The 25,380-nt window shown below is 37.5% G+C and overlaps 3 protein-coding genes across 7 annotated transcripts in view; 1 reads left to right on the plus strand and 2 right to left on the minus strand.

Annotated features, from left to right (window-relative positions):
• The first annotated feature begins 117 nt into the window (after nt 1-117).
• LOC109107155 (LIM zinc-binding domain-containing Nebulette-like) lies at nt 118-5,294 on the plus strand. 3 transcript variants are annotated; one of them, XM_019120421.2, is made up of 7 exons: nt 496-1,535; nt 1,659-1,753; nt 1,955-2,039; nt 3,456-3,563; nt 4,218-4,395; nt 4,555-4,658; nt 4,779-5,294. In XM_019120421.2, the coding sequence occupies exons 1-7, from the start codon at nt 1,467-1,469 to the stop codon at nt 4,953-4,955; spliced, it is 816 nt and encodes a 271-aa protein (XP_018975966.1). In that variant the 5' UTR covers nt 496-1,466; the 3' UTR covers nt 4,956-5,294. The 3 variants fall into 3 exon arrangements, with proteins under 3 accessions (XP_042628839.1, XP_042628833.1, XP_018975966.1); XM_042772905.1 differs by lacking the exon at nt 496-1,535 and adding an exon at nt 118-286 and having other exon boundaries at nt 4,218-4,658; XM_042772899.1 differs by having other exon boundaries at nt 462-1,535; nt 4,218-4,658.
• A 512-nt stretch (nt 5,295-5,806) lies between these two features.
• LOC109107150 (serine/threonine-protein kinase RIO1-like) lies at nt 5,807-11,279 on the minus strand. Of its 2 annotated transcripts, XM_042772870.1 has the most exons (18): nt 11,188-11,279; nt 11,024-11,088; nt 10,502-10,715; nt 10,091-10,178; nt 9,908-9,977; nt 9,431-9,473; nt 9,238-9,330; nt 8,718-8,830; nt 8,543-8,623; nt 8,366-8,452; nt 8,080-8,217; nt 7,856-7,959; nt 7,673-7,779; nt 7,467-7,532; nt 6,742-6,858; nt 6,606-6,659; nt 6,207-6,344; nt 5,807-6,122 (listed from the first exon to the last, which is right to left on the minus strand). In XM_042772870.1, exons 2-18 carry the CDS (start codon nt 11,071-11,073, stop codon nt 6,012-6,014), a joined length of 1,674 nt encoding a protein of 557 aa, XP_042628804.1. In that variant the 5' UTR covers nt 11,074-11,088; nt 11,188-11,279; the 3' UTR covers nt 5,807-6,011. The 2 variants fall into 2 exon arrangements, with proteins under 2 accessions (XP_042628804.1, XP_042628796.1); XM_042772862.1 differs by lacking the exon at nt 11,188-11,279 and having other exon boundaries at nt 11,024-11,181.
• A 274-nt stretch (nt 11,280-11,553) lies between these two features.
• The window catches only part of LOC109107148 (ras-responsive element-binding protein 1-like), a 30,864-nt gene continuing 17,037 nt past the window's right edge, over nt 11,554-25,380 (minus strand). For both annotated transcript variants that reach the window (XM_042772922.1, XM_042772925.1), the window contains exons 3-13: nt 25,082-25,213; nt 24,789-24,994; nt 23,338-23,427; nt 22,997-23,160; nt 19,312-19,453; nt 19,075-19,217; nt 18,808-18,997; nt 16,129-18,718; nt 15,177-15,347; nt 13,981-14,730; nt 11,554-13,909 (exon numbers count right to left, since the gene is read on the minus strand). In XM_042772922.1, coding sequence (XP_042628856.1) covers nt 13,521-13,909; nt 13,981-14,730; nt 15,177-15,347; nt 16,129-18,718; nt 18,808-18,997; nt 19,075-19,217; nt 19,312-19,453; nt 22,997-23,160; nt 23,338-23,427; nt 24,789-24,994; nt 25,082-25,213 — 4,967 coding nt within the window. In that variant the 3' untranslated portion in view covers nt 11,554-13,520. The remainder of the gene's footprint in view (nt 13,910-13,980; nt 14,731-15,176; nt 15,348-16,128; nt 18,719-18,807; nt 18,998-19,074; nt 19,218-19,311; nt 19,454-22,996; nt 23,161-23,337; nt 23,428-24,788; nt 24,995-25,081; nt 25,214-25,380) is intronic.

The following is a 25,380-nucleotide window of genomic DNA, read 5'->3' on the forward strand; positions in this document are numbered from 1 at the left end:
ATGTTAGGAAGACCACATTTGTTTTTCAGCCCACAGCATATTTATACATCTCTTTGGCAAAACCTTTTTGTTTTTCATCTCATAGTTTTTTTATGCAGTTATATCTGATCAAATGCGCATTATTATTCTTTAACTTGGGTTAATTTTACTTGGCTGGAACAGCAGCTACTCTAATTATGTCTCTATTTGTTTCTCTGTTTTGCCACGGGATTTACACAAGCTCCAGTCTGGATCCAGAACACCTGAGAAGAGGTGATGCCAACCCCCCAGAGGACATCAGATGATGGTAACCCTGAAACAACATACAGAACTAACACATTTTGCTATAAGTTTGATTAAAACATATAATTATTGCCGTTAAAAGTGTTAATCGTCTGTTTGTCTACGTCTTTAATTGATTTTTCCGAACATTTCTGCCGTATGCACATAAACTGATCAGCTACTACTAAATATTGTAGAAACTTAGTTTTCTGTAAAGTTGCTTTGCAATGATTTGTATCGTAAAAAGCGCTATACAAATAAACTTGAATTGAACTGAATTGAATTTCTTTAACTGCGCTCGGAATTGTCCCCCTTATTAAAGTTGGCAAAGCAATTTTTGACTTAGGGCCTACGTTTTTAAGCTAAAATCTTACCATGGAATATATCTTTAATACTTGCTAGATAGAAAGATATACAGTCACTTGTCTTCTTAATCACCAGCCATTTACTTTCAGAATGTAAAAGCATTATTTCTAACGATCTGTTTCGACCTCACTCTGACCGTCACTACGGTCTTAATAGAATGATAACCTTTGTTCCGCCTAATAAGACCGTAGTGAACGTCATCCTTCGGTCTTATAGATACATATTCATAACTTACTGTCTCTCAAAGACGCATCTTTCGGTGTTCTACTGCCCTCTTTAGGCATCATGATGCCATGGATTCTCAAAGACCGCTACATCCTATAAATTAAGAAATATTACCGAGATGCGATGTTATTCATGACTCTCCAGGTTTGATGTGATGAGAGAAACTAAACGACGCACAAAACATCTCTAAGAAACCAAAATACCATTTTGTCAGATTATTAACAAAATACCATAAAGACGAAATAAAACGTGTCACATCTTACAAAGCCTGACTCTTAATTCAGACCAATTTGTTTGGCTCTTTTTGGCTCATTGTGCATGTACAGAATAGCCACAAATCATCCCCGCGGTCCGTGTTTGATTGCTGCTCCAACAGTCTCAGTGGGTGATGTTTGGTGAAATCTCACGCGTCTTTGCTTCAGTTCCCTCACTGCGAGACCAGCAGCACGCTGATAAACACTCGCGAGCCACGCGAATTTAAAACGCTGCGACATAAACTCAACACATGCTACACGAAACCTGACATATCTGAGATATATTACAAGAAGTTGGTGGATTATCGGAGTAACTGGAGAAGTTATGCTTTTTTCCCTGACCATCGCAAAAGCTTAAAAATGAATCCTCATTGCGCGCGCTGTGGGAAAATTGTCTACGCAACAGAGAAAGTGAACTGCCTGGACAAGGTATATACATACTTCCGACGCTTATAACTAAAAATGTATACATACTTGTGTATAACGTTCTTTCATAGATATTGCTCATGGATTGAGCTTTATGTGCAGTTTTTATCTCTCTACATTTGACAGAATTGGCACAAAGGATGCTTCCATTGTGAGGTGTGTAAAATGACTCTCAACATGAACAACTACAAGGGATATGAGAAGAAGCCCTACTGCAACGCGTATGTTAATGCCAAAAATACTAGTTTATGAATCAATTGCACGTTTATATAGGCGTGTTGTTATATGGGAAGTGTTGAACATGCATAAAATAAATTAAAATGAAGATTACCAGTAACCTGAATTGTATTTATTTGATAGAATATAAATATGGTAGACACCAAAAGCCCAAAATGACTCCCTTTCTTTCTCCAAAAAAAAAAGCACTATCCAAAACAGACCTTTACAATTGTGACAGACACCCCTGAGAACCTACGGCTGAGACAGCAAAGTGAGCTGCAAAGTCAGGTAAGATCACTTGTTCACTATGTACTCTGTTGTACATTGTAATCACATTATTACATATGATAAAAAGATATTTTGAAAACACTGTTCTGAATCTAAAGGGGGCATATCTAGGGTAGGGTAATGATATTTGTTGCTATTGTTAGAGACATTTCAAAGGGAGGAGACAATGGCTTACAGCCGCGTGAGTGTTTTGGTTGCCAGGGAGGGACTGGGTGTGATACTTTGAGGTCAGCATGGAGAAAAGCAAGGCAGCTGTCTACTCCGTGGTGCCCTGGCCGATCCCCTCAGCTTCTCCACCTGGCAGCCCAAAAGATGCTGCCAAATCCATACTGAGGCCTAATCCTGGCATTATGAAAGACAATCTAGCCATTTCTTTCTGAAAGATAGGTTAGCAAGCTGTGAAAATATATTTTGTGTACTTGCATACACACAATTTTACCTTACCAATTAGTCTGCTGTAGGCTTGTGACGGTACACTCTATTATCACTGAAATAAGTTGCAAAAAAGTTGTCATAATATAATCAGGTTTAATAACTTTTTTCTTATAAGAAATTAATAACTGAACATTTAAAAACAATAAAGCAATACACAAAAGTGTATAAAGTAAACAAGTGTTTCAAAGAGATAAAAGTGCAAAAGAATTATAAAGAATAACAAGCAACACTTTACAATAAGGTCTCATTAGTTAACCTTAGTTAATGCACTAACATGAGCAATTTGCAACAGTAGTGATTAGTCTTTGTTAAAAAATAAATTCATGTTAGCTCGGGTCCATTAAATTATAGTTACAACTTTTGATTTTAATTATGTGTTATTAAATGTTGAAATGAACTAAGATTAATAAATGCTTTAGAAGATTTTTTTCATTGGCAGTTTGTTAACTAATGAATTAACTAATGGAACCTTAATGCATAAGGAATCAAAACATTTTCAAACAATATCTAGTGCATGTTGTAGTCCAGATTAAAATGTAAAAAGTTTGAAAATAAATGACCTATTAAGTCTAAGTATTTAAGTATTCTCATCAGTTGTTTACATCAGAGTGCGCACGCCTCATTGATGCAGCATACAGTGGTGTTGTGCATTTTACCAGTTCATGGGGAAAGTATTCTTAAAATGCATTCAAAAAATTTGAATAATTTGTAATAAATAATTTTAACAATATTGTGCATGTTCATTATCGTAATATATTGTGTTACCGAATACCGACACATATCTAGTCTGATGCATTTAATATTGCTCATACTTTGTGTTAGGGATTTTAAAAAAAAATGATAAGTTCAAATCTGGACTAGTTTTAAGCTTGTCAGAAGAAGCAACCATCCAGAACTCCCTCACAACCGCAGAGGAACACGCTTAAACCCACTCACAACACCACACCATCTCCCTGGTAAAATGCTTTTCTTGTTCTACAGGTCAAGTACAGGAAGGATTTTGAACAGAGCAAGGGTCGGGGCCTCAAATTTGTCCTGGATACTCCAGAGCTACAGAGACTGAGGAAGGCCCAGGATCAGATCAGTAATGTATGCTGGAAAATGCAGAAAAACTAATGTATCCACATGGGGAAAAAATACAAATATGTAAAATTGATAAATTAGTGTACTAGATATTCAAGCATTTATGATTAGTCAAACAAACATACTGTCCAAAAGTTTGGGGTCAGTAAGTCTCTTATGCTGACCTATCCTGAATTGATTTGATCAAAAATACAGTGAAAAAGTAATATTGTTAAATATAATTACAATATTACATTATTACAATAATTAATGGTTTTCTATTTTAAATGTAATTTATTCCTGTGATGCAAAGCTGAGTATTCAGCATCATTACTCCACTCTTCAGTATCGCATGATTCTTCAGAAATCATTTTAATATACTGATTCAAGAACATTTCTTCTTCTTCTTATTATTATTATTGTTGAAACCAGCGGTGTTGCTTAAAATTTTTGTGGAAACTATTATATATATTTTTCCAGATTATTTGAGGAATAGAATTTTCAAAGTAATGGTATTTAAAAAAAAATAAATTCAATTCAATGCATCCTTGTTGAATAAAAGTATTAATCTTTTAATCTGAAGTATTAATTAATCTCTGACCCCAAACTTCTGAGCATTAGTGTACACATAACACTTACATGTACATTTGCATGAAACAGATGCCATCTCCATTCCTGCAGGCAAAGTATCATAAGGATTTTGAGGTGTCAGGTTTGCATGGGGTCTCTCAGGGAACGCGTGGGTCGTATCCGGTACGGGCTCAGATGACGTCTAACCATGAGACGGTGGGGAACAGCACACACAAGGGTGTCCATCAGTACATCATGGAGATGGATCGAAGACCCGGCGTCATTGTGGGTAAGTTCTCTAATGTTAGATGCTCAAATCCGGTACTGCACCCAAAAAAAGTGAAAAGAACAACAAAACCAGTATATTACCTGAATCAAAATATCAGTACTACAACTGTAAGAATAATATTACTATTGGAGATTGAGATCATCTTGATTGTTGTTTTAGCACCTGTTCTCCCTGGTGCATACTATCCCAGTGGCCACAGCCAGGGGCACAGCTACATGCATCAGACCAGCATGCATTCACTGAGGTCACAACACAGGGGCCTGGTGAGTCCTCATTTTTCTGCAATATTATGTAGCATATATACCATGCTTTCATGTTTCTTTTTGAATAAAATGTATTCAGTAATGTAAAATACTTTTAATGCACAAAAACGTGGTCATCAGACTGTGTACAGGGCCCTGTATGACTACACAGCGCAGGATTATGATGAGGTGTCATTCCGGGATGGTGACATCATTCAGAATGTGCAGCCGATCGATGAAGGCTGGATGTATGGAACGGTACAGCGGACGGGAAAGTCTGGTATGCTGCCTGCTAACTATGTAGAGGGCATTCGCTAGTTGATCCTGCATCTCTCTCGCTGAACCTCAAATCAAACACCATAGCTGAATGGTCATTAAATGGTCACAGGTACAGCTCTATTTTATTAGTCCGAATTGTTCCACTTTGTGTTTGTTACATTTTTTTATTTTGTTATTCTGAACGTCCAGTGTAAGTGAATGTACTCTGCTGTTCAAAAGTTTGTTGTCTGTAAGCTTTTTATTATTAGTTATTTTTTAATGATTACTTTTATTCAGCAAGGATGAATTAATTTGAGCAAAAGTGACAGTAAAGATGTTTACATTGGCGTAAAACATTTCTATCTTGATCTTTTAAAATTTCTATTCATCAAAAATTCCTAACAGTTTCCGAAAAAACCTTAGGCAGCACAACTGTTTTCAAGATTGATAATAATAATAATAATAATAAAATAAAATTCAGCTTTACATGACTGGAATAAATTACATTTTAAAATATTCAAATAGAAAACAATTATTTTAAATGCTTATTATTTCACAATATTACAATTTTACTGTAATTTTTAATCAAATAAATGCACCCTTGGTGAGCATAAGAGACTTCTTTCAAAAACTTCAAAATCTCTTGTGACCCAAACTTTGGAAAAGTAGTGTATGTGATGTAATAGTTTTGTACCAACATGGTATTTACTTTGAAATAAATGTTAAATGTACAAGATGTATAGAGGATTGTAAAGAGGATTTTGTCACTTAAATATGAAAGAGAGCATTATTTTTAACAGCATGTTGCCTTGTAAAACATGAATATTTGTGAAACTGTTCTGCACAATGTAAATTAAATGTTCCATTACAACAAAAACATGACATTTTACCCACCATCACCATTCAAGCAATACAACGAGAAAAAAATTACGTTTATTAAAAATAATTTTTAATAAACATTTCAAAAACATTTACAAATGATGCTGATATCAGGTATTTATAATGGTTAAGGGACTGACATTTCATCAACAACAATTCTCAGCTTCAATACTGGAATCATCAGTCATCATGTAGCGTCTCTGCTTTAATTTGAGTTCACCTTCATCTCAACCATATTCATTTTCCTTTCTTCATTTTGGCAACCTTCTCCTTACGCTTTTTCACATACTTTGGCATTTTATTTTTTCTTTTCTCCCTCTGAGCTTCTTTAACCAATTTCTTTCTTTCCTGAAAGACAGAAATACCAACTTATTCTCACAACCCACGGACACAATTCATGTGTGGCAACATTTTCGGTTCCCCATTAGGTACCTTTCTGTCCATTTGTGCTTCCTCAGTGTGGCTTTCACCCTCCCCTTCTGACTTCTCATCATCTTCATCTTCATCCTCCTCCTCTCCCTCAGAGCTTGAACTATCATCCTTCGTCGAGTCTTCCAGTATCAAGGGTACCTGTCAAATAGGAATAATAATAAAACAAATTCAACAGCAGCATTTTTATTGTCATTATGCTTGAGTTTGGCGATGACTGTTGTTTATATTCTCTGCCTTAATCCTCCCACATGCCGAGCAGGCAAAGAAAATTCCAAAGAGACCTAGTGGATGCATTAAAAGCAAAAACAAGTCTTGACCACATAAGGTGTCTTAAACCTAATGCTTAATCATTAATGCGCCAAATGGTCTTCTTAAAAACAAAAACAGCATTCTCCTCACCATTTGCACACCAGAAAGGTCCTTCCTGAGGCCTGTCACTGTCTGGTAGAGGATCTGTAATGGAAAACAGATCATTTCAACCGAATAGTTTCAGAGCATTGGTTCATTATTTTTCATTTAGGGCAGTGAGACATACATTGTCAGTACTCGTGTCCTCAGAAGCCTCCTCCGTTTTCTTCAACATTGTGTCCACATCCCTCTCATAATGAGTGACTTCATTAAGTGTGCGTGGAATGTAGGCTTTCTTAAACACCTGTTTTGAGACAGATCCACATGTGAATTGTTAGACAGGATTCCCACAAAAATGCCTTTTTTTAAATTGATTTCTGTACTATATATGGGTTAAAAATGTATAGAGATTCCTAGGAATTTCTGTATCTACTTATATGATTTCTTGAAATAAAAAAATCATTGTGTGTACAAATGTCTCCACAATGACTATCAATAGACATACTGGTATATCGAGTTAAAATCATTGTGTGTACAAATGTCTCCACAATGACTATCAATAGACATACTGGTATATCGAGTTTTATATATTTTAGGTATCACTGTTTACCATTTTATTCGTTTTGTGTTTTTTAGTATTATTCAGTTTTAGTACTATACTTAATTAGTATTATTTATATACTATTATAGTATTTATTAATACTTGTAATTAGCTTATTTTTTATATTTTAAGTTTTAGTAATTGTTGTTTTTCATTTTTATTCGTTTTGTGCTTTTTATTGAATTTTATTTCTGTTTTAGTACTTCAACTTAAACTTTGGTTAACTGCCAAGATAGTTGCCAACATTTCTAATTTTTGTTTGTCTAGGTTTATTGTCAAGTTCCAGTTTTCCATCTAATACTTTATTTCACCTCATCATTAACTTTGTCCTGATTGGATCTGTCCTCTGCAGTTCTTTCAGATGCTATCTCCATTGCCTGCAGGTAAAAAAAAACCCCACTGCAACAAATGTATGTACCCAATCACATCAAGCTTGTCAGAATGCACAAAAAGCCACAAGAAAGAGAAACAGCCTGTTGTTAAGATTACCGATGAAGCATCACTGCAACTCACTGACCTTGTCCAGGTACTCATTTATGTTGTCACTTGTGATGGAGGGGTCTGTGATGAACTCAAACAGCTCACGAACAGTCATAACAGCTACATCATGCTTCTGGAAAAAGTCTGAGAGAACCAAAAAAATACATTTAAAAATATTTGTTGACATTAATATCTTATCCTATTCAAGGCTGCACATTACCATTGACATTGCTGCAATCTTTGCGAAGAAACTCTAAAGCGTGTGGGTGATCGTGCTCAACGGACTGAGAGACGTCAATAAAATAAGCATCTCCGTTATGATACCTGCACACCAGAACACATCCATGCTTAATGTTTTTAAACATGTTTTTAAACACTTTCCACTGATCACAGCACAACTGAACATCTTAAAAGCCTTGTGTACATAATAGAAAGTCAGCTTACAGTATATTGAACTCGCTGAGGTCAGCATGGACCAGATGAGCTTCATTGTACATTATTCTCATATTCTGGATGACCTGTAGATAGAGTTCCCGGGATTTGGATTCGGACAGGACCGCGTTCTTCAGCAGAGGGGCAGGCCTGGGGAATACACCAATAAGATCAAAAGATAAAAAGTCTGGAGTGTCATTTAGGAATTTGTTGAAAACTCTGAAACACTCCCATGTTTTGATCAGTTGCTGAGATGTATTTGTGCATGTGTAAATGGTGGAGGTAAATGGCCACGTACATGTCATCTCGACCAATGAAGCTCATGACAAGGACGTGACTCCGCAACATGATGGGCTCTGGACTCGGAATCTGTGCGGTCTGTAGTTGAGATAAACAGATCCACATTAGAGACAAAAACCATCATAAAATATGTTCATGGAAACAAGAAAGAAGTAATAATCCTAATAATATTCACCTGATCAAGTTTCTCATTTCCTTCTCAGCCCAAGTGCGCACCATTTTTCTAGGATTGCCCTTGCAATAGCCATGACGGAACCTAAATTGTATTGGACATAGAAAATTGCTGTTTAATGACACACATCAGTAAGACTACATAAAACTATATGCCTGAAAAAAGACATCTGTCTAACCTGAATTCCCCGCTGACATATTTATCTCTGTCTTTGAATAATAGAATTGATGTTTTGTATATTTTGATGGCTCTGCTTTCTCCTTTTGCAGTAGTTGCATGGTAGACATTTGCCTGTGGTACAAAATGCAGGGAAGAAAAAAAAGAAAAAGAAAATAGGATAGCAAAAGAAAAAAAAGCAACATTTTCATTAGTTCTTAGTAAAATGACTGATATAAACAGAAGATCTCAAGTGTATCAAAAATATAGAAAGTTATAATTTTAATCTATTTAACCAGACAAACCAGGGTTATAGTAAACTAGAATATTTTTTTATTACTTGAAAAAAAAACCTGAAATAAAATAATTTATAAAAACTTCTCAAAAAGAAATAAAATGTATTTAAAAAATACATTTAATAAATTATAAATAAATAAAAAAAATAGAAATAAAATTCTAATTTTCAACCTCAAGTACTAAAATAACAAAGAATAAATTAACTAAAACGAATGAATAGATCAATAACATTAAAACAGTCTTGCCTCTTTGCCTGTGCTGATACAGCCATTGATCTCTGAAAAGACACCTCTGCTGAGCATTTTAAACAGAATCATACGTGTGCGGGGGTCCAAAACCTGTACAGTCACATTAAAATATCCCACTGAATAATGCATCAACTACAACACTGGAGCTCAAGTGAAATCATCACAAATAAAGCTTGAGCAAACAACACACCTGTTCAACAGTAGCTCTGTCTGATTTGTCCTTTACTCGAAAACTGCAAAAAATGCATGCGGTTTTTAAGATTAAAAGACTTCAACTTAAATGGAAATCATGACTTTTGCACTGTTACTGCTAACTAAAAAATAAAACTATAACTATAAACAATACTTTTTGTTCATTTAAAAGCTGAAATAAAATTTAAACAGATGAAAATGATGAATAGATGAATTTAATTGCTAAATCTGAATTAAAAATAAATTAAAAGCTAAATACAATATATAAATACATAATATATATATATATATATATATATATATATATATACACACACACATATATATACTGTATATCCTAAATATATACTAAAATATATTAAAAAAATAATAAGAATGTAAAATGAATATAGATTGAATAAATATAAAAAAATTATATATAATTAAAATTTATTTCGAATACTATTATAGTATATACTAAAATAAGATAACTTACGTGTCTGCTTCCCTCTGCTTTTGCATCACAGTGACTTTATTGATCACAGAATCAGCATAGCTCAGTCTATCTGTGAAACACAGAAACTTAAATCAGAAAAAGCACAACTTTTTAATCAGAAAAAGTAAAGCTTTTAGCTCATTTTCTCTACAGAATTTTTTGATTCATTAAGAATAAGCTTACCGAGGTTTATTTTGTTTTCAAATTTCCTCAGGACCTTGTCTGATGGAGTGGACATTTTTAAGGACTTGTTAGAATTTTGACGATTAGCCTGATGAAGAAAAACAACAACAACACATAACTCTCTCTCCCTCTCTCTCTCTATATATATATGACCCATTGTCATTTAACCTACACAGATTCTTAGAATCAACAGGTTTGTTATCAACAATGGGATTCACTGACCTTGCACAAACCTTCCGTAATTATTTATTTATGTTTTAAACACCATATTAGCAACAGCAGCTATATTCATGGCAACATTAACAATATCATTTAATATATATTTTATAATATAACATTTTCTTAAGAAACAATAATTATACAAAAACATACAAGAAACAACAATAGTCCTGATCCTTCAAAAATGAATACCTGTGGATTATTCCCGGTCCTCAGTGCAGTGTAGCGTTTTGTGAAGTCTCCTCCTCCTGCTTCATTCCAATCCCATTCATCGTCCTCATCCTCATCTTCATAATCATAATCATAATCATCATAGTCCTCCTCGTTCTCGCAGGTCTGTAAAGTGACTTCATGGAGTCGGTTCTCCAGGGAGGGCTTGTCAGGGACCTGACTGATTTCAGCCTCACTGTGAAATACCACACATTGTGTAGAATCAACCCATTGAGCATTTGTTAACCAAAATGTATTATCATTATTATTTGCTGGTGTAATTAGTCAAATGAGTCCCAATAATTCCAGATTGCCTCTCTGAAAATATGAAACATATCCTGTCATAATAAAGGATAACGTCACACATCACTCATCTATGTATGTTTGTTCTCTATTATAGATCAGTGGCTGGCACACATACTGTTTTGGTGTGTATATACCAGTATATTATTGTTTTTCATGATCGTGGAACACTGTAATATTTAACCTCATGCAGTTTCATACCTTCGCGTCTCGTCCGCGTCATCAAACTGCCCTGGTACGACCTGATACATCGCGGTGCTCTGATTCTAAATGTAAAAAAAGTCGGAATCCTTAAAATATATCTCAACAAATAAAAAGCGAATGTAAAGGAACTGACCAAAAGCCGTCAAAACACGCTTGCATACCAACAGCACGGCACGCACGCCAGCGACTTCTCACTTCCGGCAACGTGGGTAAGGGTCAAGCGAAGGCTCAAAGAGCGAACGCGTAAATCCAAATTAAACACTGATTTTCAGAAGGCTAATCATCCATGAATTTTTGTACTTCATAAAGATATACTGTTGATATCAAACGTAGAAAAAATAGATTTAACAGGGGTTATTATTGTTCTTTCTTTTATGTGAGTGGTGCATTTGGGTGGTTGCTAAGATGTTCTGGTAATAATAATAAATATAAAAACCATAATATAATATTAATGTTAATACTAATACTATAAAAAGTTTTAATTGAGAAACAAATGTAGACAGAAAAAATACAACTTAATTTCTCACTCTTTCTTAGTGTACATTTATTGATTGGATGTTTTATTCGCTTTACAGGGTTGAACAGCAAGGTGAAAAAGCAAAAATCAATGAGTTGTCTACATCTGAATCGATCTGACAAATATTTGCAATCCATCTGACAAACATGGTCACTGATTATGATATCAGAATAAATTACAATACCAGTTTTTGCAGAAAAGTTTTGGTACAGTTAAGCCTAAACATACTTTGAGCAAATTCAGTCAAATGCTCTTAAATGTAGTGTAGTGAACAGAGTCTGAACTGTATACACCAGACAGATTACACAGAAAGATGCTGATTTTGAAAAACCCCTGAGAAAGAGAAAAACTGAGAAATCCAAATTAGATTTACATGCAAAATCAATATTTTTATAATTATATTGTCACACCCCTCAAATTATACTCGATGGTTCAATGCTCTCAAAACGAATGGATAGTTGAATTGGTGGAAGATTTCATTAGATGACAAACAAAAAGACACACAGAAGATAAAATTTTCTCAAGCATTTAAATGTACAAAGAATCTGAAAACATACAGAACCTCACAATCTCAGAATTCAACAACATTCATCTTTTTGATTCTCCTCGCTGCAGAAATCGGATTCTACGTGGCTTTTCAAAATGACAACCACACGCTTTTGACTGATCAATAAATACCTGCATAAAATGTTCAGTGTTTTCTATCCATATAACTGTGCACACCCACACACTTTTACACATTTACAAGTACAATCATCACACACACACACACACACACACACACACACACACAGAAAATGTGTTTCAACAAATATAAAGACCAGTTCATTTACAATGTTTAAATTGGTTTTAAATCCAAAGACTCACAGCTTTCAAAATGAATCAAACTAGCAAACATTTTGCCACTGAGAGGACTTCAGCCAAACTGACTAAATCTCAAATCAAGTGTTGTGTTGGGCTTCAGGGGTTATCCAAGTCACTTTTCCGGGAAGATTGAAATCCTTTTTACATAAACCAGCATGCTTTTTAGATACTTTTAGAACCGATATCTACTGGGTAAAAAAAAAAAAAAAAAGTGTTTGATTTTTAGCGTGAACACCAGTGTTGAATCAATCCTCGGGAGATTTCCAGTACGAACACAAAACCAAGGAGGCAAACACAAACCACACTTTAAAGATACATAAAATGTACTCTGAATCACACGGACATTAAATACATACTGCGTGACTCTCAGAAGCACTCTTCTCTCTGATACACAGGCCTTATAATATGATACTACAACACCAGAAGGCGCTGCTTCAAGCTTTCCAGCCATTTATACTGTCTGCATCATTTGTCAATGAGGCTCAAAGATGGAGGATAATATACAAAGAACAGGCAAATATTGCCAATAAACTGATTGGCCGATGATCACCCCAAAATAAAAATGACAGAGCTAAACAGCAATTTTATCCAAAATGTATTCAGCCGATCTTGACAATGAAAATGAGTCAGGCACTTCAGCTCTTCAATTCCATGACAAAAAGAAAAAGAAACCACTCCATACAGATACTAAAAACATACAGAAACTGACTTAAGAATAATACAATTTAATGCTGATATATAAATCTTCTGTTCATCATACAAATGCTTCTAATTTATATTGATATAAAGGCTTTATATGATTCATTAAAAATCATATAAATAGGATTAAAATTGCTACTGTCCAGTTATGTGTTGATCCAGATTAAGGCATCAAGAGAAGAACCACTGTGCTTCAGAAACTGTTCTCCAGTTTGCATCCGTCATGCATACTGTATAAGACAAATATATAAGCAAAAGCCAGGCTTTGTAACTCCTAGTGTTTGTGGAAGTTTGAGAAGCTATGGCACGAAATCAACACAGTGAATTTTCTCTTCACTGATCGGGTGTCTCCATCACTTCCTGAGCTGCTATACAGCTATGGACACTGATTTTTGCATGTTCTGGGTCACAGCCTTATTGGGCCTCTACTGAGGCAACTAACGTTTGATGTTCCTCCTGTTCAGCCCCATCTGACTGAGGTTCTTCAGCAGATTCCATCTCAATGGATGTATCTTCAGGGTGCTGCTTCTCCTTAATTTCCTCCATGTGTTCTTCTCTGTCTTCTTCTTGGGGTGCTCCTGCTTTTTCACATTCGTTCTCACTCTGCATTGGAGCTGTTGCTTCACTTTGACTTTCAGATGAACATCTGGCCTCTTTTCCCTCCAGCATTTCTCTTGCTCCATCCATTTCTTCGTTCATTTCTGCCTCATCAGTGGGTTTCTGGTGGACGCGTTGATGTCTCACCAGACTGTGCTTCAGGGTGAAGGTGCGATGACAGGTTTGGCACTTATAAGGTCGCTCTCCTACAACAAAAAGGTTCATTTTAGATGCATCAACTGGATAGTAAATAACAGTAAAAGGCTCCTGATCTTACCAGTGTGTGAGCGCATGTGTCTGGTCAGGTCTTGCAGGCTCCAGAAACGTTTGCTGCACACAGCACAGATCTTCTTCCTTTTATCGGTTTTGCCTCCCGCCGGGTCGCCCCCCTCCTCTTCCAAAGCCCTTAGCTCTGAGGAAGCAGCCTCTTCCTCATCATCACTCATCTCTTCCCTCTCCTTCTCCTCCTCATCAGCACCACTTTCCACACAGCTGCTGTTCTCGTCCTTTTCATCATCTTCTAACTTTGCGTCCTGCTCCATCTCCTTTCTGGGTGCCGTGACTGGGTTTTGAGGAGCAGGTTGGCGTCTTCCCTTTTTGCCTCCATCCTCTGGCTGGACCTCCTGAATGTGAGTTTTCTGGTGCCGGCTGAGAGTAGCTGCATGGCGAAAGGTCTTCTTGCAGGACGCACAGGTGTGGGGGAACTCATCTGGTGGAGAAGCTGGTTCAGCTGTTGATTTAGGCTGGTGCTGCTCCACTCCAGAAAGCTTGAAGTCCACAAGCGTTTTGGCGAGGTTCATATCAAGACTGTTATTGCTTTGAGAGTCATCATCATTATTTTCTACTGTCTCAGGGTTTCCCTCAGCTGGCTGTGATTGGTTTGAGTCTGAGCTGCTGTCTGTTTGTTCAGCGGCTGATTGTTCTGGTGCTTGTTCCGGAGATGAAGCTCTCTCCTCTTGTTTGGGGTTGACACAGCTCAGATCCACAATATCTCTGGCTGCAGGAGTTTCAGTGTCAGATACACTCTCTACCAAGACAAGAAAAGCTTGTTAAGCAAAGCATTTGGATAAAAATGTTACCTGATCTTACTTCATACAGTATACTGTATATGCGATATATATAGCAATAGCCAAAAATACATTGTATGTTGTATGTTTCTTTTATGCCAAAAATGATTAGGATATTAAGTAAATATCATGTTCCATGTTCCATCTCTGATTAGTAATATGCATATGCATGAACTTCATTTGGACAACTTTAAAGGTGATTTTCTCAATATTTTGATTTTTTTGCACCCTCAGATTCCAGATTTTTAAATAGTTGTATCTCAGCCAAATATCATATTATCATAACAAACCATACATCAATGGAAAGCTTATTTATAGAGGATGTATAAATCTCAATTTTGAAAAATTGACAAGTAAGACTGGTTTTGTGGTCCAGGGTTACACATATAAGATAACTGGTACTGACCAATAGTGCCAGTGCTTCCTTGGGATCCTTCGTCAGTCTTAAGTCTGGGTCGAGATCCACTGTTTTGAAGAGTCCGATTAGACATTCCATGTTTGCGGAGCAGGTGGCGCTCACAGTTTGACTTGGTGGAGAAGAATGACTCGCACTGAGGACAAGGGTATGGCTTCTGACCTGTGAAATCAATGCACAAAACTGTAACACCCTGAAGAGAGAAACAAAACATTATTGACTCAAATACATTGGATCAAAAAAAAAGTTAATACATACGTAATCTTTAATGCTCACTATTTGACTATGGCTGCATTCATTCGATAAAAAAAGTAAAAACAATAATACTATGAAATATTATTACAATTTTAAATAACTGTTTTACATATTTTAAAATGTATTTTATTCCTCTGATGGCAAAGCTGAATTTTCAGCATTATTACTCCAGTCTTCAGTGTCACATGATCCTTCAGGAAATGCTCTAATATGCTGATTTGGTGCTCAAGAAACATTTGTTATTATCAATGTTGAAAACAGTTGTGCTGCTTAATATTTTTGTGCAAACTTTGATTCTTTGATAAATGAAGAAAGTTAAAAAACAGCATTTATTAAAAACATAACTCTTTTGTTACATTAAAAATGTTTTTACTGTCACTGTTGATCAATTCAGTGCATCCTTGCTGACTAAAAGAAAAGAGACAGTGAATGAATTTCAAAGCTTACCAACTTCAGCATGTTTGTTCACTCTTTCTGCCTTACTGTGATGATTTTCTAAGATCTATATAGAGTCTTAAATGGTTGAAGAACAAGTCCAGCTAAATAGCTGACAAATTAAATAGTGTACAACTTTTAACAGATTCTGTAACCTCCACTCTCCTAAGAATGATATGTAGCTCACTGTATTGTAGGACAGAGTAAATAAGTGCTTTATGGCATAATTTATGAATTGTAAACAGTGTCTCACCTGTGTGTGTTAACATATGCCTTTGCAATGAGCTGGCCCAAGGGAACAGACGTGGGCAGTATGGGCAGGTCATTTTCTGCACTGAATTCGAATAAGCGTTCTTCTTTCCTTTGTTCTGTGAAGGTTTCTTTGGCTTATCCTCTCGTCCCTCCTTTGCATCCTCATTGATGGACTGCTTCTCTTTCTCCTCCTTCATTGGCTCCATCTGACTGGGTTGTAAGTAGGGGCTGAATTTATTTGAGTCAGTGGTAGCTAGCATTTTCTCCACACTGGGAAACTCGCCACTTGACTCCAGGTCGATGCCACAGCCTGCTGGTGTTCTCGGATCACAGATCTCCTCCTGAAACGGTCTCTTCTTGCCTCTCTTCTTTGAGTTATCAGAAGAGCCATTTTGAATGGAATCCAGTTTGGTGGTGCCTAAGGGACCCTTCTTCTCATTTAGTTTATTAAAATCAATTGCGCTAACACTGTTTTTGCCATCTATTCCTGTTTCGATCAACACTGGAGTAGCTGACACAGATGAGATTATCTGAGCAATGGAGGCCAGTGGTGCCATTTCAGTACTGGACACCGAAGATGGTTTGGGTAGCAATGGCTTCAAGCGAGTAAAAGGCTTAGTAAGGTCACTGGACAGAGCAGAGGCCAGGCTTGAAATGGAGACTGGGAGAGTTGCAAGAAGACCAGTGGTCGTTTCCAGGGTCTGTTCTTTCTTGATGTCTTGATGATTCAGAGACATGCTCTGAGGCAGTTCTTTCACCGTTTTCTTCCTCTCAGGATCCTTAGGTATCGAGAGATCAATGGGCTCCATAGAGCAGTCATTAAACAGAGGAGATGCTGTTCCTTCAAGTTTAACATTTGAGGCAATCGTTTTTTGAGATTTGCTAGAGAAATCTAAAGGCTGGTCCTGGTCCTCAGTGGGTCCAGAGAAAGGACCTACATTCTGAGCAATGGTGCCGTTAACCAACCCATTTGAGGTTGGAGGGTTGGCTTGAGTGGTGGCCTCTCCTCCAACCGGTACAAGACTTTTGATGTGTTCTTCAATTTCCCTTTCTGGAACATCTGGGTGGTGCTTCAGCAAATGGTGAATACAGTTCCTTTTAGCAAGAAATGCCGCCCCACATTGCTTACACTCAAATGGCTTCCGCTGACATCCATTGTGCGTTCGCAAGTGAATCTGAAGTGCTCTGTAATTCTTAAGGTCCTGCCCACAAAATCGACAAGATGTGTTACCGGCACCGGCTGGATCAAGGAGGTCTAGTGTGCTGCCTCCAATTACACCACTTAGACTAGAGGAGGTGGTTACATATTCAATGTTTTTCTCAATGTCTTTGCGTGTGTTCTTCATATGTTTCTTGCGCAAATGACGCTCACAGTTGGCCTTCACAGTGAAAGGGTAGTGACAGAGGCGGCAGACGTATGGCCGCTCACCGCTATGTGTTCTAAGATGTCGAATCAGCGTCGCTTTGTCAGGAGCGGCGTAGCTACAAATGGTGCATTGGTACGGTGACGCTCCCAGATGGTGACGCATATGAGCCTGGAGGCCACCTAAGAAGGAAAAAACTTCTTTGCAGAACCGACAAGGGAACTCTGTCTTGGCTGTCTTCTTGCCCACAACTCTCGATTCCTTCTCTTTGCCGTCAAACTCGTCTTGCTTTCCAGTTTCATATGAGATAATTGCATTTCCTATGACATCTGGCCCCAGTTGAGTAGTCTCCCAGTTGGTAGGAGAGGACGAGGTTGAGGACGAAGAGGAGGGTGATGACTGTCTGGCAGTTCTCACTTGTTGACCTGTTTGGGGTGGAAGGCTAGGACTAATGTTGCCTGATGAGGCCTGTTGGGCATTCATGACAGGAGGAGGGGGCGTGGAGGCACCCATGCTGGATCGAGGAGTGATTAAGGGTTTTTGCTTCAGAGAAGCAATCTGTTTGGGGTCCACCTTTAGAGGACTCCCCAGACCTTTGGCAAGCAAGGACAAAGACATCTGAGGTGGCACAGAGGCTGCAAGCTTAAGGATTTGTTCAATGTCTGCCAGCTCCACTGCAGCTTGACCACTTATTGGGAGAAACATACCACTACTGACGACACCATGGAGCGGCTGTAGAGACAGGACGCCGAGGGCGGCATTCTTGTTCACGGCTTGAAGTGAGACGGGTTCCATAATTGAGACGCCGAGATTGCTGCTACTTTCTTGAGGTAGATTTGTTGAAGGTGTCTCAATATGAATGAAGCGAATGCTGTCTAAAATTTCCTGTTGAATTTGCTCTTCTGATTTCTCTGGCTTGACCAAGGAGGAGTGTTGGAGACCCAGGCACTCCATAAAACCATTTTTCCCATCTGAACTGGTACTATCGACATGTGATACCAGTTCATTGACCTCCTCGGAATCCGCGGAATTGGAGTTAACTTTGGGTGCATCCATAACACCATCTGCGTTATGTTCCTGAGGTTCAGTGTAGGTTTCTGCGCTACTTTTGTGTGAGGATTTGTGGAGATCCAGAGACTGCTGAATAGGGAAGGCCTTGTTGCAGTCCTCACAAACAAATTTGTGGAACTTGCTGGAGCATCTGCGCAAATTAGACTCACACCAGACCTGAATAAATAAAACAAATGATCTTCTGTCATCATCCAAAAAGGAAATAAAGTAATTCTTTCCTATGTAATGTATTTACAAGTCTTTACCTGTGCAATTTGGGGAAATTTTTGACAGCTGAAGTCAATGAAAGCCAAGTCACCAAACCCCAGAGGGATAGAGGGGTTATTCTGAATAAAGGGTCGTCCAGAGGGGTCAGTGGGAAGCTGCTTATGAATGACAGTGTTATGACGCAGAAGGCCACGGTGTGTGCGAAAGGTAATGCAACAAATGCTACACCTAGGATTAGAAGAAACCGTCAGAAACAGTATATATATTAAGTATATATACACAGTAATACAACATCCTGAGCCTACCTGAGTGTAGTGTCAGGATGTGTGTCCATGTGTGTTTCCAGATCATATTTACAGTTGAATGTCTTAAAGCAGATGGGACAGTGAAGGATCTCTTCTTCACTTTTAACAGAATCATCCTCTTCAGACTTTTGCATCAACATCGCCTAAACACAAGACAGTTTGTTTGATTAATATAACTTCAGAAGTACATGCACAATAAAATCCAAAATCATTTAAACTCTGTTTTCACTGAAAAACCTTTTTAACTGGTGGCTCCTCAGCCTGCTCCACTTCATCCTCTACATTAGGCTTCCTCTTAGAGGGTCGTCGACGGTTGTTTAGTTGGGAAGAACTGGATGTAGGAATACTGTTTACATCTTTTTCATGAATTTTCATGTGCCTGCAGAAATACATAACCAGTCATTTCAGACCATGTTCTGTCTATTAACAATAATCATAAATATAAGAGGAATTAAAATGCTTTATTACGCAAAATCCATATGCGCTCCTTACTGACTTATATTTGTGTTTACTGTATTGTAAACTGCATTTGAGGTGTTTGAGAAAAAAAAATTAAAATTTAGTGCTGTCAAAATTAACGTGTTGTGCATGCAATTCATTTTTTTTCTTCAGTTTAACGCGCTAAAAATATTTAATGCAATTAATGCAGGGGTGGAGCTAGGGTTGGCCACCCCACTCACAACTGCTGCTTCGGTCTCTTTTTTCTCGACAAGAATTGCGTTTATTTAGACGCAAAACATCTTTACGACTACATCAAACTGGATATGTTCAGAGTGACGTGCACTCAAACTTCCCATCAGCGCCAGGCGCGAGTCAAACGAGTGCGGAAAAAGTACCGGTGACGAGGAGCTTCAGTAGAACAACAGTGAACTGCAGTCAGATGAGATGTTGTCAGGCCATATGTCAGTAAAAATTAATTTTCCTTTCTTGTCAGCTGTTTTGCTGTGCTCTTAGCATGTGCTCTTCAATTGCTCGCTCAAATGCGGCGGTGCGCGCTGTAGCCTGTATCATTTTATATTAAAACACAAATGAAACTACGAGCATGCAATGTTGTAGTTATGTCATCAGTTAAGTCACAAAGTTACCAAAAAGGCAATTAAAGCTGCATTAAAATGGAGCATACATGTAAATATTTGATATATATGAGTCACATTAAAGAACATATCTCTGGAATGCAGTGGTTTTCAAAAGTCCCTCATCTAACACACCGGATTCAACTCATCAGCTCATTAGAGACTTTAAAACCTGAAGTGAGTCCGAAAAGTTAAAGAGCTGTGGAAAAAATACGATGCGTGTGTTTAAAATTTAGTGTTTTAAATTTCTGTACATTTCCTTCTTGCTGAAGGGCACAGATAAATATGACATTTATTTGTAATGGGTTTATGTGAAGATTGTTTTAAGTTCACTTAAATAAGTTATTTTTTAAAGTCTAATAAACATTTAAATTGAATTGCTATAGTCTATGGTTAAATATTAAGAAATGTTGCATTCTGACATAATGTTTAGGACAGTTAATCTTAATTAAGTTCAATTCTCATTATAGTAATGCAAAATCCAGAGTCCCATTTTCATTATTGCAACCTTTTTGTATAGATTAATATATATACAATTTTAAATTAGCTGTTTTAATCGTAATGCAGTAAAATGACTACTATAAAATGACTGATACAATAATCAGTGTTCATTTAAATCTTTAACCTCTTCCATTTAAAACATTCTCTGTTTTCATCTTGATGTGATGCCACCGGGGCCACTGGAATACTTCAATAATTAATGCAAAATACAGTGGGGAGTGACAATGTGGGGGAAATGCAATAATATGGCCAGCAGAGGTCAGAGGTAATGTATGGAGGCAAAGTTCTGGGAGTCGCATTATGACATGCTGGAACGTGTGCACCCCTCACCCTCCTACACTTTCACAGAAACAAACCCACCTTTCAGGTTCAACCAGATACAAGGCCCCTGATGCTTATGTGCAGCTGTGTTTCATTGAAAATGGCTGAGCGTCTATATACGGTGTGCACATTTTCTAATTATTGTGTTTGCATTGTGGTGTGTAGAGTTAATGGTTGTGCACTGAGTGTATGGAACTGTAAAGGGAGGATAAATGTCAGCAGACCCAGTGGTAAGAATCTTGTTTTACATTCTGCAGCCAAAGATATTAATAGCAGAGAGAAAGAGTGATGGTCACCCACATGTGGACCCAACCCTGACAGCCTGAATCCTGTTCCATCTCATCTCTTTGGCCACAGCAAAAAAAAAAAAAAAAACCGTTGATACCATACAGACTAAAACAGTATCAGCATAATTATGTTATCACGCAACCATAATTCCAGGTCTTGCGATTTCTTGTCACATGCCACTTAATCATATTGAGGTTTTGTGCTTGCACTGAGTAAATGTTTCCTTCTGCAGTGCTTCATCAATATTGCTGGAGGGCAGTGTGGGAAAAACTCAGCTGCATGACTTAACAGTATGCCAAGCAAAGTTGTTTTTGTTGAGTTATGTAATATATGACAGGATAAGGTTAAAAATGATCCATAATGTGCCATTCAAAAAATATGTTCAGCCCCCCTCTCCCTGCCCCCTATCCTTTTCTCCCTCCCTCCCTCCCTCACTCACACACACAAACTTCTTCCACCCCCATCTGGAATGCTTGCATGTCTCAACTGCACAAGGAAGCCCTCTATGCACATCCCATCAACACAAACAAAAAGAGTCGCACATCAAACCCTCAACCACAAAGACACATGAAAAGAAAGCATGGACACAGAACAATCTTTCCAAATTTAGGTGACATGGAAGAAAGAAAGAAGCCACCAGCCATCAATATAAGCCAGCCTTGAGAATCAGGCCTCTCACATCACATGCAGACATTCCTTCATCCCTCCCCACCCTCCCTCTGTACCTCCTCCACCAACCTACAGCTACTTCTATTAATGCAGCCTGTAACCTTTGCACACAGCAACGTTTTGTTACAATTATTTCTTTAGGTCACCGATAATACAGTTTAACACAGTTGAAACCTAAAAGTGGTATTAATATAATGCTTGGAAATATTTAGATTTTTTTCCTGGATCAGGGATTCCCAAATGTTTTTCTCAGTCGAACCCCTCTGACCTGAAATATTTACTTGATGTATCCCCTTAAGATTTGTAAATTTTTAATATTTCAATAATTTAACAATGCATTTGTATGTTAAAGCTTCTCTGATGTTGGTTAATGACCACATGACAAGCATGCAAACAAAACATTTCATCTTTTTTATAGTAAGTGATTTATTTATTAAAATGGTAAATTATTATAATGTATTTAATTATTCGCTTTTCATCAACTACTTCCCGTTCCCTGTCCTATTGTTTCTCTTCTTTTGTCTTTAAAGAAATGTAATGTGTTCAATACAAATTAAACTCTATAAACAGTATCTATGGCATAATATCGATTACCACAGATTACCATCATTTTATGGATATTAAGTTGCTTACTGACCTTGTAAAGTTTGTATATGTGTAAAATTATATTCAATAGACAATGATCAAAATACCAGTAAAATCCTATTTATGTAGAGTATATAAATGGATGATTAAATTATAAACATTATAGAATTAATTATAATTCATTAATGTTTGTTAACAAAAATAAAAGCTTCACATTTTGTCTTTTAAACTTATTTCTGTTGAAGGTATTTCTGTAACCAATATTTTTGATTTAAAACAAACAAAAGCTGAATTTTTCTTTGGTATTTAATATTATTTCACATTTTCTGTTGATAGAGCTTCATTTTAGGGATATATTAATGAAAATAATCCATGCAGCTAAACAAGAAATTGGATACTCTATTGCAAGCCAGTGAAAAAGGCTAGCCGACCCTTACATAAAAGTTAAACATCTACAGTTTTAAAAACAGTGTCTGACCATTTACCTGTGCATGTTCCCATTGGTAGTGAAGGTCTGACCACATCTCACACACTTGTATGGCCTCTCTCCACTGTGAACCAGCATGTGGCGGTCCAGAGAACTGGCCGAGCTCAAAGCCTTCCCACAGATACTGCAGGAGTGGTCAGTGCCCCCACTATCTGTGTTATGCTGGAGGAAGAAAAGAGGCACACATGTGAATATACTCATATATAAAGAAATAAGTATAATACGTCTTCAGTTTCAGTACAATTCTGATCTAATGATTTTAAGACAAACTGTTTTGGTCTAGTAACAGGTGTACATGTAGGGATGTTCTGGTATGTTTGTGTAAGAGAGAGTGTGCACCTGTCTGATATGCATGGTGAGCTGGTGCTGTGTCATGCAGTTTTTGTTACACAAGGGGCAAATGAAGCTTGAGCGTTCGATTTTGACTTCCTGTAGAAGACACAAAGACAAGACACATTTTAGTTAAAATGTACTAAATTACACACTTCAGTATGAAATGTTGCATCATTTTATATACATTTTGCATAGATTTCAACAACATTGGAGTGTTTAACAGTACAGAGCCTGTACAGAGCTCTAACTAAACTCATTCATAAATGTTTAACTATTACACCTTGTGAGAGTTACAGATCCTGAAAACACAAAAATATGGCTCCTCAACACATGTGACTCCAAAACCCCAGTGAGTCGTCTTTGTCCAACAGTGAGAGATAAACACTACAGGTAAAACAGATGCAGGACGTGCCCTGCCTGATGAAGACAGTATGTGTCAGAGCAGCAGGAGCGGTTGTGCGCTCGCGTCACATGGAGTAACAAGTGGCCTCTCCATCTGTTTCTCCAGACAACAGCAGCACTAATTCAGTGGGTAAGACCTTCTGCAGTCGAGCAGTGTCACTCTCAACGATTAGAAATACAGTTAGGGCTGCAGGACGGGATCCCCGAGGGGGTTGGGGGACTTAAACACCTGTTTTCTCCACAGAGAAGTGTTTCAGTAAAATCCCACACTTTAATTGAAGACATAAGACAAGCATCGGCTCTCACAAAGGGGGGATTGAGAAAGCGCAAAGACCATTTGTTGCCACTCATTTAACTGAGTTTATGTAACTGCCAATCTGACTGACCACCAGAGACCGAATGAGAGAGTGGAGACGGACCACTGCAAGAAAAATAAGTGAAACCATAAGACTAAATATGGCGTGTATAAAAATTAAACACTATTATAAAAGAGCCAATCATTGTGTTTGTTTACTCTAGAACGTGCGTGCGCATTAGCTGGACCATCCTGAAAAATATTCACTTTGTAGCATCACTTGAGCTAAAGAAGCAAGATTTGCATTTTATTGCTAATTTGAAAACCTAATCTTCGAGTGATTTGGGATGTATCTGAAATTGCATACTTCCCTACTATTTAGTAGGCAAAAAACAACATATGAAAGAGTGGCATGTCTGAATTCACAGTATTTATAAAACAGTAGGCAAGAAGCACCCGGATGACCTACTATTTCTGCTGAGAATCTGAAGTGCACATCCAATATATCCTTTACTATCCCATGAGGCCACAGGAGAGGATCTGTGAATGTCAGTGACGTGTCACTACTGACACTGACAATGTGCCAGATGTAGTATGTCCAGTCATACTACACACATCCATGCTATATAGAACATACTTTTTTTTTGTCATGAAGTAATTACTTATTCAAAAGAAGTACATACTCAGAGTATGCAATTTTGGACACAGCCTTGGTCTTTCCCAATTCAAATAGATGCCAAGTAACTGACTGTTGCTCTACCTGATTTTTTCTCCCAGTACGATTGACAGAAGGTGATTTGGCAGTATTTCTGGGAGATATTTTAGTAGGCTCAGAATCAACTCCATTGATCTGGCCCACATTCATCACAGTGCTCATCATGGAGTTGATGGAGGACAGCTCCTCCTCTGTTCTAACTCCACCTTCATCTTCATGTTCTGGTTTGTCCGCTCCATCATAGTCTGCTTCTATACATCAAATGAAATTGAGTTAATAATGTCAGAATCTTTACTTATGGAAGAACTGGGTCTCACAGAGCCGCTGTGGCGTCATACCTTCGAGAGGTTCTGGTGTATGTGTGGAGGACTGATTGTTCACAGCCTCTTCTGACAAATGAGACTGTTCATTCACATTAGCAGCACCAACACCATTGCTGACAGTCTTCTCAGGAGAGGCACTTTCCATTTCTAAGAACAGAGAATATCCGTTACTCACACAGAACTCAATATGACATCAATTTTAGAAGATACACACATTAATTACTTTTCTCATCTGTAAAGAAAACCATGTGGAAATCATCTTATCGTTGCCTAAATGGTTACATTAATCTCTGCAGGAGCTGTAGTGCATGCAA

This window comes from Cyprinus carpio, chromosome A2 (genome assembly GCF_018340385.1).
Source record: "Cyprinus carpio isolate SPL01 chromosome A2, ASM1834038v1, whole genome shotgun sequence".
NCBI lineage: Eukaryota > Metazoa > Chordata > Actinopteri > Cypriniformes > Cyprinidae > Cyprinus > Cyprinus carpio.

Excerpts from the sequence above, each read along its gene's own strand:
- LOC109107155 (XM_042772899.1), top strand. The coding sequence starts at position 1,467 with ATGAATCCTCATTGCGCGCGCTGTGGGAAAATTGTCTACGCAACAGAG. Across the intron at positions 1,754-1,954 it reads AAGAAGCCCTACTGCAACGC|GCACTATCCAAAACAGACCT; the intron begins GTATGTTAATGC and ends CCAAAAAAAAAA. Across the intron at positions 4,659-4,778 it reads GGTCACAACACAGGGGCCTG|ACTGTGTACAGGGCCCTGTA; the intron begins GTGAGTCCTCAT and ends CGTGGTCATCAG.
- LOC109107150 (XM_042772870.1), bottom strand. The coding sequence starts at position 11,073 with ATGTATCAGGTCGTACCAGGGCAGTTTGATGACGCGGACGAGACGCGA. Across the intron at positions 6,660-6,741 it reads AGGACACGAGTACTGACAAT|ATCCTCTACCAGACAGTGAC; the intron begins GTATGTCTCACT and ends TTTCCATTACAG. Across the intron at positions 6,345-6,605 it reads ACCTTTCTGGTGTGCAAATG|GTACCCTTGATACTGGAAGA; the intron begins GTGAGGAGAATG and ends CCTATTTGACAG.